This window comes from Salvelinus fontinalis, chromosome 9 (genome assembly GCF_029448725.1).
Source record: "Salvelinus fontinalis isolate EN_2023a chromosome 9, ASM2944872v1, whole genome shotgun sequence".
Taxonomy (NCBI): domain Eukaryota; kingdom Metazoa; phylum Chordata; class Actinopteri; order Salmoniformes; family Salmonidae; genus Salvelinus; species Salvelinus fontinalis.
In genome coordinates this window covers 49,647,551-49,663,117 of record NC_074673.1, presented here as the reverse complement: position 1 = coordinate 49,663,117, position 15,567 = coordinate 49,647,551, and the positions used below count along the sequence as shown (strand labels likewise).

Below are 15,567 nucleotides of genomic sequence, written 5' to 3'. Positions count from 1 at the left end.
ATCGTTTCATCACTTTCATGTGACGCAGTTGTTGATGTTAGCCCTCACAGGTTTAATCCATTTTTTCAATTTAATTGTACCTTTTATTTGACCAGCAAGTCCCATGTGATAAATATTAAATGTTTTGAGGAGAGGAAAGAGGTATACCCATTGCTTTATATGTGTATATTTTAATATTTTTTATATCACATTATACAACTCAATGGCATTTTGACGTGTGTTTGTGAGAGTGGATTCAGAAATAAAAGGCATTGCTTCTACACCTGCATTCTAGCTGTTTGGGGTTTTAGGCTGGGTTTCTGTACAGCACTTCGAGATATTATCTGATGTACGAAGGGCTATATAAAATAAAATTGATTGATTGATTGATTGATTGCAGGTGACTTACCACACATGCAAGTGTATGAAGTATAGCACGAGACTAACTCATGAAACAACTGATCTACATTTATGATGTAAAGGCTGCATGGCCTCGCATTTGATGGAGTTCAAAAAGACTGAACTCCATCTAAATCAACCAAGTAAATGGTGCCTCTCCAACACAAGGTTTGAATGAATCCATCATTCATCCAGGATTTATCCATGAAACTGTCTTTGACATGTTAACATATGGTTTGTCTCTGGGAAGCCTAATTATTCATTTTAGCGAATAGAGACGAAAAGAGAGAGAGACAAAGAGAGTCAGAAAGCGAGAGAGAGAACACAGCCTCTGTCCTTACATGGTGTAATCTTAGTAATGGATCTGAAAACTTCCCATGTTAAATGTTTCTGAACTCCGTGGGAACTCCCGCATGGTTTGAACAGGACACACGTGACGATTGCGTGCTACAATTATAACTAGATTATGCTTTCACACCCCAGCTTTTTCTTTGTTTCAAACGGCTGCAGGAGAGACCAGATGTAGATTTGTGAATCTGCAGACATGGCCGACGTTTAGATCCATATACTGTACATAACCACAGAAGGTAAACAGCAAGACAGTGAACTCCCATTAAATCATGACATGGTCTTACTTCTTCTTCCTGTAGCCCTCCAATATACAATACCAGTCAAAAGTTTGGACACACCTATTCATTCAACGGTTTTTCTTTATTTTTAAAATGTTCTACATCGTAGAATAATAGTGAAGACGTCAAGACCATGAAATAGCATATGGAATCATTTATATTTGAGATTTTTCAAAGTAGCCACCCTTTGCCTTGATGACACCTTTGCACATGCTTGGCATTCTCTCAACCAGCTTCACCTGGAATAATTTTCCAACAGTCTTGAAGGAGTTCCCACATATGCTGAGCACTTGTTGGCTGCTTTTCCTTCACTCTGCGGTCCAACTCATCCCAAACCATCTCACTCCATCCCTCTCTTTCTTGGTCAAATAGGCCTTACACAGCCTAGAGTTGTGTTGGGTCATTGTCCTGTTGAAAAACAAATGACAGTCCCACTAAGCCCAAACCAAATGGGATGGTGTATCGCTGTAGAATGTTGTGGTAGCCATGCTGGTTAAGTGTGCCTTGAATTCTAAATAAATCACTGACAGTGTCACCAGCAAAGCACCCCCCCCCCCCACCATCACACCTCCTCCTCCATGCTTCACGGTGGGAACTACACATGTGGAGGTCATCTGTTCACCTACACTGCGTCTCACAAAGACACAGCAATTCGACCATGAAGGCCTGATTCACGCAGTCTCCTCTGAACAGTTGATGTTGAGATATGTCTGTCACTTGGCTGGTAACTAATGAACTTATCCTCTGCAGCAGAGGTAACTCTGGGTCTTCCTTTCCTGTTGCGGTCCTCATGAGAGCCAGTTTCATCATAGCGCTTGATGGTTTTTGCGACTGCACTTGAAGAAACTTTCAAAGTTCTTGAAATGTTCAGGATTGACTGACCTTCATGTCTTAAAGTAATGATGGACTATCATTTCTCTATTCTTATTTAAGTTGTATTTTACCAAATAGGGCTATCTTCTGTATACCACCCCTACCTTGTCACAACACAACTGATTGGCTCAAACGCATTAAGAAGGAAAGAAATTCCACAAATTAACTGTCACACCTGTTAATTGAAATGAATTCCAGGTGACTACCTCATGAAGTTGGTTGAGAGAATGTCAAGAGTGTGCAAAGCTGTCATCAAGGCATAGAGTATCTACTTTGAAGAAACGCAAATATAAAATAAATGTTGATTTGTTTAACACTTTTCTTGGTTACTACATGATTCCATCTGTGTTATTTCATAGGCTTGATGTCTTCACTATTATTCTAACATGTAGAAAATAGTAAAAAATTAAGAACAACCTTGGAATGAGTAGATGTGTCCAAACTTTTGACTGGTACTGTATATGCACCAAAACGCAGCTCTGTCTATTATCCTCATACTAAATCAAATCTCTTTCTTTCATGGCTCAATTCATATTTAGGCTAAGGACCATACTCATGCGTGAGTCTGGCAAGGAAGCAGGGTGTGCATTGACATGAGTGAGCACTGCCTGTATATACTGTGCAGAATGAGCAGACCTAGAATACATAATGGTTGGTGGGGGGATTTAAACACCGGTGATTGAAACACCAACAGACAATTAATTATACAGGAACATACTCCAGGCTAAAAACTGACTCTCCAACAAACAGGCTAGGCTTCGCACACACCCTCATCTCATGGAGTCAAGTTAGCTCACTGGACACCTGATTGGGTTCCAGTACATTCATCGGACCTGCTGCATCGAGCTTCTCATCTTGCCACTGCCAGACTTTATCGCAGTCCGTTATGCAGCACATCGTAGACTAAAAGCAAATCTATCAACAGTTCCAGGAAAGTAGGGGGACGGAGGGGGGTGGGAATAGATGGCAAATGGCAGATATTCAACAGCAAAAAGAAGGGGGATGTCAGCACTACCAAAGCACAAAGATGACAGAGGAGCTTGACTATCCACCCGAGAGACAAAGGCTTTAGAAAGAAAGCAGAGTAATACATTCAGATGCCAACAGGTGTTTAGTGCTCTGTACTCATTAGCCCCATTGGCAGCCATGATTTCTTAACCAGCCCTCTGAGGGTTCTCAGAATGGAGAGAGAGATGCTGTATGGGGGAAGGTATAGTGGATTGATAGGTAAAACAGAGGCAGGGAGGCTGTGTGATCAATGCCCAGTCCTAATGGTAACTGACACTATTGTTCTCATCTGGCAACAAGGGAGGTGTGTGTGTATGAGTGTGTGTGGGGGGGGGGGGCTCAGTCTCCCACCGGAAAATTCTTATCAAGAGCATCCTGGAAGCGTCTGGTTGGCTAATGGCCACATGGACATAGTGTCTGGCCTGTCCCCTCTTATCTCCTGGAGCAAATTACTCTTTAGCTATAGAGCTTATTACTGTGGGTGGGTGCCCAATCCCTAGCCCCTTTCCGATCGGCAAGGAAGAGTGAACAGGGACATACAGGGGCCCAGGGATCTGTTTGGGATTGGGCCAAGGGTTCATGTGGAAGGATGGGGAAGTTGATGGCAGAGAGAGGTGGGACTGTGTTAACATGGGGATGTAGCAGGGCCATGTTCATTTGGCACCGAACAGAAGAAAATAGACTGAGACAGGGAGGGACTACTTGCACTTGTCCAATAAGAAACGCTCTATTTCTGTTGCATAATGTTTTGGGGGGGTGGGGAAATCTGTTGTGTGTCCTAATGAAAATGACCCAGACCATCATCCCCTCACATAATGGTCCTCCTGTGTGTATGCAGACAAGGGTGGGCCTGTCTGAGGGGTGTGTCTCACCTTGGCGATGATTCTGCAGAGCTGCGGGCCGTCCTGAGTGAGGGAAAGCAGGTTGCTGATGGCACTGCCGATGGTGTACACACTGTCTGACGACTCAATCTGCTTGATCAGGATCTGGAGAGGACCCCGGGACACACACACACACACACACACACACACACACACACACACACACACACACACACACACACACACACACACACACACACACACACACACACACACACACACACACACACACACACACACACGAAGGTCATTGAGATTGACATCTCTTTGCAGCAAGGGAAGCAGCAAGGGAAATTGCAATGAAAGGATGAAGTTTTAGGAAATCAATATTAGCACTAATTAATGACTGTATTGTGGTATAGCACTGTGGTTAAGTTTATATGCTATATTATATACAACAAACTCAGCGTCATTTCATTATCTGAATACAGGTTTCATTTTCTATTGAACTCAGTATGCAACTCCTTATTACCAGTTCATACTCCACACTATTGTGATCATTCAAATAGAGGCAAAAATCTAAACCAGCGATGCGGGAATGATATAATCTCATATTATAGTGGCGGCTATATTAGACTTTGTAAATGTTTACCTTTGTATTCACCCTTCCTGAACTGTTCTGATTTGTTTTTTAGTCTCTATAACAATACATCAGGGAGATTAACGGGCTAGCCAGGAATGGGTCTGGTTGTGGAGTGTGTGTGAGTGGCTATCTATCAACCACATCAAGAATGAGTAAGGCATGAACACGTCATTGTCCGTTTCTGTCCGTCAACGGTACAACTCAAGTCAACTATTCTCTGACGATTTTGCTCATCAAAAGTTGGCAGTTTATGCGTTTTTTTGTCGGACAGTCATCATCCGTTGTCATTCATCAGGCAACGGATGACTTCTATTGAGAAAGCATTGGCTCCATTCGAAATTCTAGGAATTTCCCAGTGTGCCAATGGCCTAAGTAGGTCAAAAGAGAATTCTGGGTGTAGTCAAAGCCTCATACCTGGATCTCATTGGCCAGGGCCATGTCAATCATGTGGCTGAACGAATCGCTGACATCAGTGAGGATCTCGTGAATGGCCTCCCTCATGGACTTCAGGAAGAATTCATCCTCGGTATGAAGGCATCTGTAGAAGAGAGGGCAATGGTTTGGATAAACCTTGAACATAAACACTTAGTGAGCTACTGTATTCAAATGTGTATGACAATATTCAGAGGTCATTAAGAGTTTTGTATGAATGTTTGTACCTCTCTGTTATGGTGGTCAGCTCCATGCACTTCTCAAGCAAAGACTTCTCATACTGCACTCAAAAAGGAGAGACACATTTCAAGTTACAATAAGACAAACACACATTAGACACAGACAGTAGAACACCCACCCACACGCACACACAGACAGTACATACACACGCACACACAGACAGTAAAACACCCACACGCAGACAGTAAAACACCCACACAGTAAAACACCCACATGCACACAGACAGTAGAAAACCCACATGCACACACAGACAGTACAAAGCAGAAACGAATTACATTTTTACATTTAAGTCATTTAGCAGATGCTCTTATCCAGAGCGACTTACAAATTGGAAAGTTCATACATATTCATCCTGGTCCCCACGTGGGAATTGAACCCTGGTCCCCCGTGGGAATTGAACCCACAACCCTGGCGTTGCAAGCGCCATGCTCTACCAACTGAGCCACACGGGACCACGAATGTAATTCTCCAGTCAAGGCGGATGATCAGCTATTTGTAACAGAAGCGGAACCTTCACATCATCATTTTAAAATGGATGGAGTGTACTCCGTATCATACGGTGCAAGTGTGATTCCACTCGACGGGAAACCTGCATGAACTGCTTTAGGGAAAGGGCCATCAGTGGCGGCTAATTCGTGTCTTCAGCAGCACGTCCAAGATGGAACCAGACGGGTGGCTCCCAGAGACTCATTTTAAAATCATTTTTGTCTGAATTTCGCTCTGGGCATGAATAGCGTATGGGACCTATAATAGGGATTATTTACATGCGGCAAATGTACAAGAGAGTATTCCCGGAAGTCTTTATTCATTTGTCCCTCTAGTGTTACTGACTAAGAGCCAAACAAATGCAAATACAGTAGAATCACACAGACAGAAGATCACTGGAAGTGTGTAGTTATAATTCCTTTGGTGTTAAACAAGTGAGTGTAGGAAGTAGCTAAACCCCTTTAAAAAAAAGCCGGTTCTCATCCCCCCCAGAAGAAGGCCACCCACTGGGCACACACTGGTTGAATCAATGTTGTTTCCACGTCATTTCAATTAAATTCAATTGAACCAACGTGGAATAGACAGTGGGCAGTGCCACAACACTAAACCTTCTCCCTAGAGTTTTAGACCGCCCCTCCATCCTCCACTTGCTCAACCAGCCCAGTCCACCCTTCCTCCATCCTCACCTTCTGCATCTCTGCGGGGGTGTTGCGAGCGGCGCTATACTCATGCACCAGCGAGCGAACGTGGCAGTTTGCCCGGACGGCGGTGCTGTGGACCCGCTGCCAGCGGCCCTTCTCCAGCCGCTGGAACATCTTGCCCAGCTCGGTGCTGACCACCAGCGCCCGCCGCAGCAGCGTCTGCAGGTTGTCGCGGGCCACGTGGTCCCCCGTGGCCACGATGAGTTCGCCCTGGGCATCCTCCTCCACGCCGATGGGCTTGGCCTGCAGCACGCACATGCACTCCACCTCCGTCATGTGACGCAGGTCCTCCATCCAGCGCTGCACCGAGTCCACCTGGAGCGAGTGCATCCTGCTGCACACACAAACACACACAGGTAATGTGAGTATAGAGCAGTGGTCACCAACCTGAGTCAAGATCACTTTCTGAGTCAAGATCACTTTCTGAGTCAAGATCACTTTCTGAGTCAAAATGCAAGTCGAGATCTGCCACTTTGATTTTTTTTGTATATGACTTTAAAAAAATGTAAGCCTATGCAACATTAACCAATTAAAAACTGTTCTGTGTCAATGAGGTTTGTGCAGTAGACTATAGGCCCAATAAGTTATCACTGCATATTGACTATGCTTGAATTGCCCTGCCAATGTTGTTCTTCTCTGACCATTTAAAAATGATATTAAAAGTATGTAGGTATATGATCACACTGGTAATAGATCATTTGTTATATTTCTTGTGTAGCACAGCTAAGTGAGCATAATAATTGCCATTTTTTGAATGGACTGATGGCCTGCATCTGATGGTCAGTCAGGGGAGGAGCAGCGGTGAGGCTGCCTCTCACCCGACTGGCCGTGCCTCCGCCCTCCTTCGCTCCACTGAGAAAAGGGGACACGGTCTTCCAGCTGAGTGCGAAATTCATGTTGTTACTCCAATGACCAGAGAAAGTGAAATATTCCTCGCTATTAAAAAAGACACAAGCCACGAATAATAACAATGCAAGCTTATCGGAACACTTTGCTGTACTCATTCATTGCAGCTGCAGTGCTGGTTGTAGCGTGTGAAAGTAGGGAGAACGCACATTTTATGGTTTATAAAGATGTTGAACAAAGTGTTGAAAGTGCTGAGTAAGAACTTGAAGTTACACATAAAAACAGCAGCTCTTTGCTGTTTTCGTTGTGTCTCTCTCTCGTCATAGTTTTACATGTTTGAAAATCTCACAGTATCAACTTTGCTGTGCGTTCGAGGGTTCTTTTTACAGTCTATGGCTCGAGGAAAATGTGCAGACACAGTGATCTGAGCTATCTGATTGGCCAGCGGTAGGCCTTTAAGTGCATTTGATTTGCTCCCTGAGCCTGCCGGGTAGGTGGAGTTCCACCTCCAGACACATGAAATGGTTTGAAATGGGAACATTTTGTTTTCCCGGCGCTAGGGCTGCTGAATCAAGTGTACCTACCTCCAACAGCGCTAAACAAAACAAAAAAATAGGCTTAATTGGGTTTTTTACAAAAATGTTTGGTGATCGACTAGGAATGCCTTGGTTGGTGACCAGAGGTTTAGAGCATGCACATCTACTTTGGGTAGTCATGACAGAGATAGTATCACATATTTGTAACTTATCCCAATATTGCTACTCCAATGAAACAAGCATACTCGGATATCCTCACACAGGTACGGGCCGAGACGGTTCAAATCTAGGTGTGTTTTTGTTTTCGAAACTTTAGCCTAACCATAACCTTAACCACTCGCTAGCATGCCTAAACTTAACCTGGTGCGCTTGCATTTACTGTAAAAAAAAAGAAAAGAAGGCTGTTACGAATCGGAATCAGACAATATTTATGTTTCTTGTGAGACCAAGTTGATTCTTCCATATCCATACAAACATATAGTCTGATTGCTCCTGAAATGAGATCTCGTCAATGCTGCTCTAGCCTTTAGTTGATATCCCCAAGAGCAGGCAAGTTTTCAAATCAAATACCCAGGGATCTCAGAATCAATAGTGTGGGAGCGAGGTCAAATACCCACCAATAACCGGTGGTGTTAGGACTCGTTAGTCAAACCTATTATTTCACCCTCGGTGGAGAGACTGCATTAATCACTGGGTCGAACAAACCAAACACTTCCCACTGGGCACACACTGGTTGAATCGATGAAATTACGTTGAACCAATGTGGAATAGACGTTGAATTGACGTCTGTGCCCAGTGGGTGCTTTCTCTTCAGGCTTATTGAACCTAATGAACGTGGACTTACTGGAGGCTTCCAGGGGGGTTTCTCCGGATGAGTGAAATCAACCCAGCGTTAAGGAGGCTGAGAGGTTGATCGCTACAACACCCTCCTCTGCTTTGAGTAAACAAGGGGGTGGAGGTTCACCAATCTATATTCTACGCCAAGCTTTCCCAAACTCGGTCCTCAGCTTGATGATGAGTTCATTGAATCAGCTGTCTAGTGCTGGGGCAAAAACCAAAACGTGCAGCCCCTGGGGTTCCCAGGACTGAGTTTAGGAAATGCTGTTCTACACTAAACTCTAGACTATCTGGCATTCATGGTAAATACTGAGTCAATGAGTTCATCTGGATATTGCATCAGGACTAGGGTTGCAAAGGGAGGGTATATTACTGGAAACTTCCGAAGCTTACGTATATTTCAAGGATTTTATGTAGTCTATCACAACACATCTATAGTGGCCGTTTTGGGTAGTTCAGATTTTTACAAGTGTCTAATTATCTCTGACCCTCTGTGGCCTTATCACATGGTTAATATTTAGAACAATGTTTTACAGCTTTATCATTACATTTTTTAAATGTTGAAATCATCTTATTGAATTATTTCATATATTCATATATGTGATGAGGCTCAAACAAAAGTCATTCGCAGCCAAGAATATAATAATTTGTTCCAAGTAGAGGTTTGCTGCACTAATTCCAAAAATAGTCACGGTAAAAATATATCCACAACACGCAGGATATCAAAGTTATATGCTTAGTATTTTGATTTATTTCGAGCCAGCACATAAACACCCAAGACCAAGTCGAAATGTTGAGTGTAATACAGTATATAATGCCATAGTTCACGTCAAACTCATTCCACGGAGGGCCGAGTGTCTGCGGGGTTTTTCAGTCCACCCTTGTACTTGATTGATGAATTAAGGTCACAAATTAGAAAGGAATTCCCCTCACCTGGTTGTCTAGGTCTTAATTGAAAGGAAAGAACTCAAATCCACATACACTCAGCCCTCCGTGGAATGAGTTTGACACCCATGCCATAGTTGATTAGATGCTTTAATAATTTATACTTGAATAACGTTTTAAAAATGTATCCATATAGTATTTTATATCTGTGTCCATATTGTCCATGAGTTTCTAGTAGATAGACCATATGGTTCAAGAGAAAATAGCCTAGTTAATGAAACAAGTTAAGAGAGTGCCATAGATTTTCTTATAATTACCAAAATTACTGAAGATTCGGTAACTTTGGTAAACTACCGGAAGCTTTGCATCTTGTGTTGACAAAGAGCTCTAATAATACCCCAATCTCATTGGGTTATTGGGTGCTCAAAGGAAGCGTCATTATGTGCGAACTTTAAACAAACAAAAATCCAATTTGAATAGTCAAAGCCTGCCTTTGAGACAAATTTAGAGCTGAATCACTGTAGGACCATGGTGATGATGGATGATGATGATGTATGTCTATTGTCTGGTATCATGAATTTTATTGACCCATAGGAACAAACATTGCCTTTGTTCTGTCTTTCCGCACGTATCGAGTTTCAGCTTTTAACACAGAGCTGGGTAAACATTGTCGTGCCATTGAGAAGGCACGTTTCCAATCGAGAGTATTTTCAATATCAGTCACTATTGAGTGTGTCTGTTTACTAAAGAAAACCATCCATTTGTTTTATGAGGTCAGCAATGGTGTGGTATCTGATTTCACCAAACTATTGTCTGAGGCAGACTGAAATGAGTCATCATCCAATGACACATAATTTAATATATCCCCGTTTGGAATATAGCTATTAGAATATCTACAGTTTGATTGAGTTAATGGTTAAAATAACTATACTCAACTATAAACAAGTGTCATGTTTTCAGTATCACTACAGAATGCCAAATACAAGTGTAGGCATTCTCCCTTTTACTAAATGTTTCTCTTTTTTTCTCTCTCACACACACACACACACACACACACACACACACACACACACACACACACACACACACACACACACACACACACACACACACACACACACACACACACACACACACACACACACACACACTAAACCAAATCAAATCCTAACTCTACTCTTGCACTTCGGGAATCAACATCGTCCTCCGCCCTGTCACTCTTCTCCTCGGTGCGGTGACGTGGGGATGCATTATCGGAAGCTGTAGGCAGAGATTTCCGACATCATCCATAATGATGAGGTTCACCGGTTCAAATATCTATCCCACAAACCCACTCACTTTGGAGAGGAGATATGCTCTCATTTGCTTCCTAATGAAGAGGGGTGCTACTCTCAAGGTCAAAGGTCACACTTTCAAAAGGTATCATGTGATTGATTTCATCAGTTGGGAGCGACATGACGAAAATAGGCCTAGCTCTTGAGGAAAATAGGAGCAGCTCTAACTCTCTCAACTCAAGAGCTGGGCCATTTTTTTCCCTCGGCTGCACCTTGTCTCTCGGACATACAAAAGTGAAAAATAACATGTTTCCTTTGAAGGCACAGATAGAGCTGCTGATGACGATAGTGTCCCTAGCCAATTAGCCCCGGAGAGCTGTGTGTGTGTGTGTCCACATTCTAATGGTTTGATGGTGCACCCACCTTCATGCTGCAGAGACACTGCAGCCCACCTGGACCCCCCTCTCGACAGAGTGGACGCTAATTAGTAATGTGTCACGGGTGACGGGGAGATTGGAAGGGTCAGGGGATTTAATTGCCTGCCATTTGTTTCACAAGCCCTGCAGAGATGCCCTAGCAACATTTTACCAGGTGAACATGACTCAATGGTGTATAAAAAAAATAAAAAACAGGAAAATGACCACGTTCTCCCGCAGTATCATACCATGCATACACCTTATGCTGGCAATGGTCATCTTAAAAGTTTACTGACAGAAATAGCTGTTTTCATTAATCACTATGAGGGACATTTTCTATCTCTAAAAGGTCCTCTCGACATGACCATAACATTTGAAATAAATCACTGAATCTAAAATGGATTGGAATAGAAAAGCTTGTGATTGTGTCACATGCAACACATTTTCCAGCTGATGTATTTAAATCTGCATTTAAATAATTGCCACCTTCTAACATTGTAAAAAAAAATTGCAAGAAGCTATCATTCCCGCTACAATATTGTGATTATCATCGTGATCTGAAGCGAGTTATTCTAAGGTTCAGTCAGAAAATGCATTGTCTGGGAATTTGCTTTTAAAACCCACTTGGGGCACATAGACACAGTACCAGTCCAGATCATTTCGGAATTTAAAAGAACTAGAGGTTCCAGAATTACATTAATGTATACACACAAAACCTCCAATAAAATGACCCTACCTCTGCTGAAGCAAATCATAGCAATAATAGGTTTGTTTTCCAAAAGGGAGTGAAAAAGCCCACTCCAGTTTGCGGGAGATGACAAATATTTACATAGGGGGCCAGGGATGGGGTCGGCCGTGCCAGTGGCTGTGTTATCACAGACCGGGGACTGTGAAGATGAGGCGTCTCTCTCCGCCTCTGGATGCTGGGGGGACAAGGGAGAGTCGTTTACACAGTGGTTGGAGTGTAAACACACTCGAGGCGCAGTGACAGAAAGACAGAGACAGAGAGATGGGGCCCCGGTGTCAGCCGGCTTCCGGAGCCTGGAAAACTATGGGCTGAGATACATGGAAACATGATGTATGTTAGTGGGATTGGGCAGTGAGGTGGTGGGATTTTGTGTCACTGGCCTACACACAATACCCCATAATTTTAAAGTGGAATTATGTATTTAGTTAATAAAAAAATGAAAAGCTGAAATGTATTCAACCCCTTTGTTAGTTATGGCAAGCCTAAATAAGTTCAGGAATAAAGATGTGCTTAACAACTCACATAATACGTTGCAAGGACTTTTTTTAACAGCTACCTCATCTCGGTACCCCACACATACAATTATCTGTAAGGTCCCTCAGTCAAGCAGTGAATTTCAAAAACAGATTCAACCACAAAGACCAGGGAGGTTTTCCAATGCCTCACAAAGAAGGGCGCCTATTGGTAGATGGAAAAAACATATCCCTTTGAGCATGGTGAGGTAATTAATTACACTATGGATAGGGTATCAATACACCCAGTCTCTGCAAAGATATAGGCGTCCTTCCTAACTCAATTGCCGGAGAGGAAGGAAACCACTCAGGGATTTCACCATGAGGCTAATGGTGACTTTAAAACAGTTACAGAGTTTAATGGCTGTGATAGGAGAAAACTGAGGATGGATCAACAACATTGTAGTTACTCCACAATACTAACTTAAATGACAGAGTGAAAAGAAGGAAGCCAGTACAGAATAAATATATTCCAAAACATGCATCCTGTTTGCAATGAGGCACTAAAGTAAAATTGCAAAAAAAAAAATGCGTATTCTAACATGTATTGACTCAGGGGTGTGAAAGCGTATGTATATTTATGAGATACTCCTATATTTAATTTTCAATCAATGTGCAAACATTTCTAAAAAAACATGTTTTCACTTCATCATTATGGGGTATTGTGTGTAGATGGGTGGGAAAGAAATCTATTTAATCCATTTTGAATGCAGGCTGTAACACAACAAAATGTGGAATAAGTCAAGAAGTATGAATACTTTCTGAAGGCACTGTACATAAACATTAAATTGTTTAACGGTTAAATCATTTAAATATGCATTTTATGGAGGATTATCAGTGCTACTTTGAAAATGACATTCTTAAATGCTAAATTGAAATGTTAAAATGAGAAATTCATTTAGGGCCCTCAAAAGGCTAGGACCGGCCCTGTCTGTGTGTGTGTGTCAATGCCCTGTATGAGCCTCTGAGAATGATGCCACAGAGCATAGTACCGGCTAATAGGGCCCAAATGAATTGTGGATAGTAAATAAGCTCCATCATTCCTCCCTGGTTCCATTTGCGATATAATTGATGTTAATGTGTGAAACACACGTCCATTGCGTTTGACAACACAATCACAACATACTGTACATTAGAGTAGCGCCGTTAAGACACACAAAGCCCAAAAAATGAATAGTCTCTCATAGAACATTTCACAGCAGAATAGGCCTTGACTGTGAGCTTTACTCCTAATCTTTATGACTGTGATAGACGCAAATAACAGTGTAATATTATATCATTCTGATTCTGCACACAGAGCATGTCTCGGCACAATGAGCTGAAGAGAAAAGAAAATTGGAGAATTGTATTTCGCACAATGAATTGCGGTGGTGGAAAGGAACTAGTAGTTCTAAATAGAGGACAGCAGTCATTCCCAGTGTAGTTTGTAGGCGGAGTATGCTATCTAGTGCCCCAGTAAGCAAAATTACGTTGACGACTGGTGCATTTTAGGTGCTGAATTAAAAGGTGAAAATATGCATTTTCCAGACGTCGAAAAAACGTATTTCCCAAATGTTGAAAATACATATTTTCCATACGTTGAAATCAGCTGCATTTTAGGTGCTGAATGAAAGGTGAAAATATGTATTTTCCGGACATCAAAAATACATCTTTAAATAATAATTTTTCGGTTATTGATTCTATGGACAAATTTCAACAGCACACACATTCTCAGTGAAGTAAGAATTATAACAAAAATAAATAAATCAAGTCTCTTAAAATGTGACCCGTTTCAGGAAACGAGGTGTATGTCGCGGGTCACTACTTCACACGAGAGCCATTTGAACGAAATCCTTTTTTTAATCAAAATGCATTTTTTTGGCAGAAATGCTTCTGGAACATGTGAACTTTAATGTGCCTGAATAAAAAACTTGTATGCCATCTGTAAATACAAATAAAATTGTTAAAATTACAAGCCTAGTTGGTTTAGCTACAGAAAGAGTGAGCAACCTTCCCGCTAGCATTGATTGGCTGAGATAATGAGAGGGCTGTACATGCCGAGAGAGGAGTTTGGATTGGTCTGCCATATAGAATGCTTCTGTCTATTTGAGCTGGTTATTATGTGCAGGTAATCCTGTCTAATGCTACTTTAAAAAAAAATATATTGCTTAGTAGAATTGCATAAGTGTTGCTCTCCACTTTCTGGAGGACAGAGTTTTGAAATCAGTGAAATTAGAGTATGATAGCTAAAACACTTGTCTCCGGATTACATCAAACTAAGGGTAACTATGGCATCCGTGACAGGAAGAAGCGTCCAACCATGATGTATATGGGTAAGATATTCTAGATATTACACATTTCTAATTTTGACAATAGTCTTTTCCTTTCAAGTTAAAGTGCACTGTTAGCTAGCTAGCTAACATTAGCTGGCTTGCTCGCTAGCTAACTTTACGTGTATGATCTTATTATTTGTATCTCAGAGCCATTTGCTTGGCTAGATATAGCCTAATGTTAGCTAGCTAACATTGAACCTGGTTGGTTAGCTATTTGCAGATTCATGCAGGGTAGTAATGTCATGAGTTTGGATTATGGTTAATTGTTTAGCTAGCTAGCTACATGTCTTAAAAGACTCCACTATGCAAGTAACCATTTCGGTGTGTTCTTATATTCAGTCTGGCCATCTACTCCAATTTCAGAGCACTCTCATCTGAGTGTGCCAGAGCGCAGAATAACTGATGAATTTATGAACGCCCGTTGAATATGGCCGGTGTCAGTAAACTTCGGCAAAAAAGCATAATGAAATTGTTGCCAGCAGCACAGTTACAGTCACCAACGTTCTGGGTAACATGAAAACAGCCTAACCAGCTGTTAGGGTGAGTAAAATGGTCAGAATGGGATGTTCTCTCATTTGTGTCTGGAAGTAGCTAGCAAGCTAGTAAATGTTAGCCAGTTAGCTTGAGTGCTTGACTGCCATTTCACAATGCTCGGATCAACCCTACTCTTGTCCAAGGCGTCCAGTGTGCGCTCTGAACGCCCCGAGAGCGAAATGCTCTGAATTTACAAATGGACAATCTGACAACACAGTTGCAGTCACCAACGCTCTGGATAACATAAAAACAGTCTAACCAGCTCTGCTAGGGCGAGTAATGTTCAGTGAGATGTTCTCTCATTTGTGTCTGGAAGTAGCTAGCAAGTTAGTCAGTTAGCTTGGGTGCTTGACTGCTGCTTTGGGTACAGAAGGATTGGATCAACCCTTAAAGAGATGGGTCGGGCTTAAGCTTAAGAGGGTGTGAACAATACTGAATGGGTGTAGACAAAGAGC

The 15,567-nt window shown here is 42.1% G+C and overlaps 1 protein-coding gene across 1 annotated transcript in view; it reads right to left on the bottom strand.

Moving 5' to 3' along the window:
• The window catches only part of LOC129862761 (protein inscuteable homolog), a 91,154-nt gene that overhangs the window by 19,500 nt on the left and 56,087 nt on the right, over positions 1–15,567 (bottom strand). The window contains exons 3-6 of the mRNA XM_055934716.1: positions 6,198–6,546; positions 5,012–5,064; positions 4,767–4,890; positions 3,761–3,874 (exon numbers count right to left, since the gene is read on the bottom strand). Of these exons, the coding sequence (XP_055790691.1) occupies positions 3,761–3,874; positions 4,767–4,890; positions 5,012–5,064; positions 6,198–6,546 (640 nt within the window). The remainder of the gene's footprint in view (positions 1–3,760; positions 3,875–4,766; positions 4,891–5,011; positions 5,065–6,197; positions 6,547–15,567) is intronic.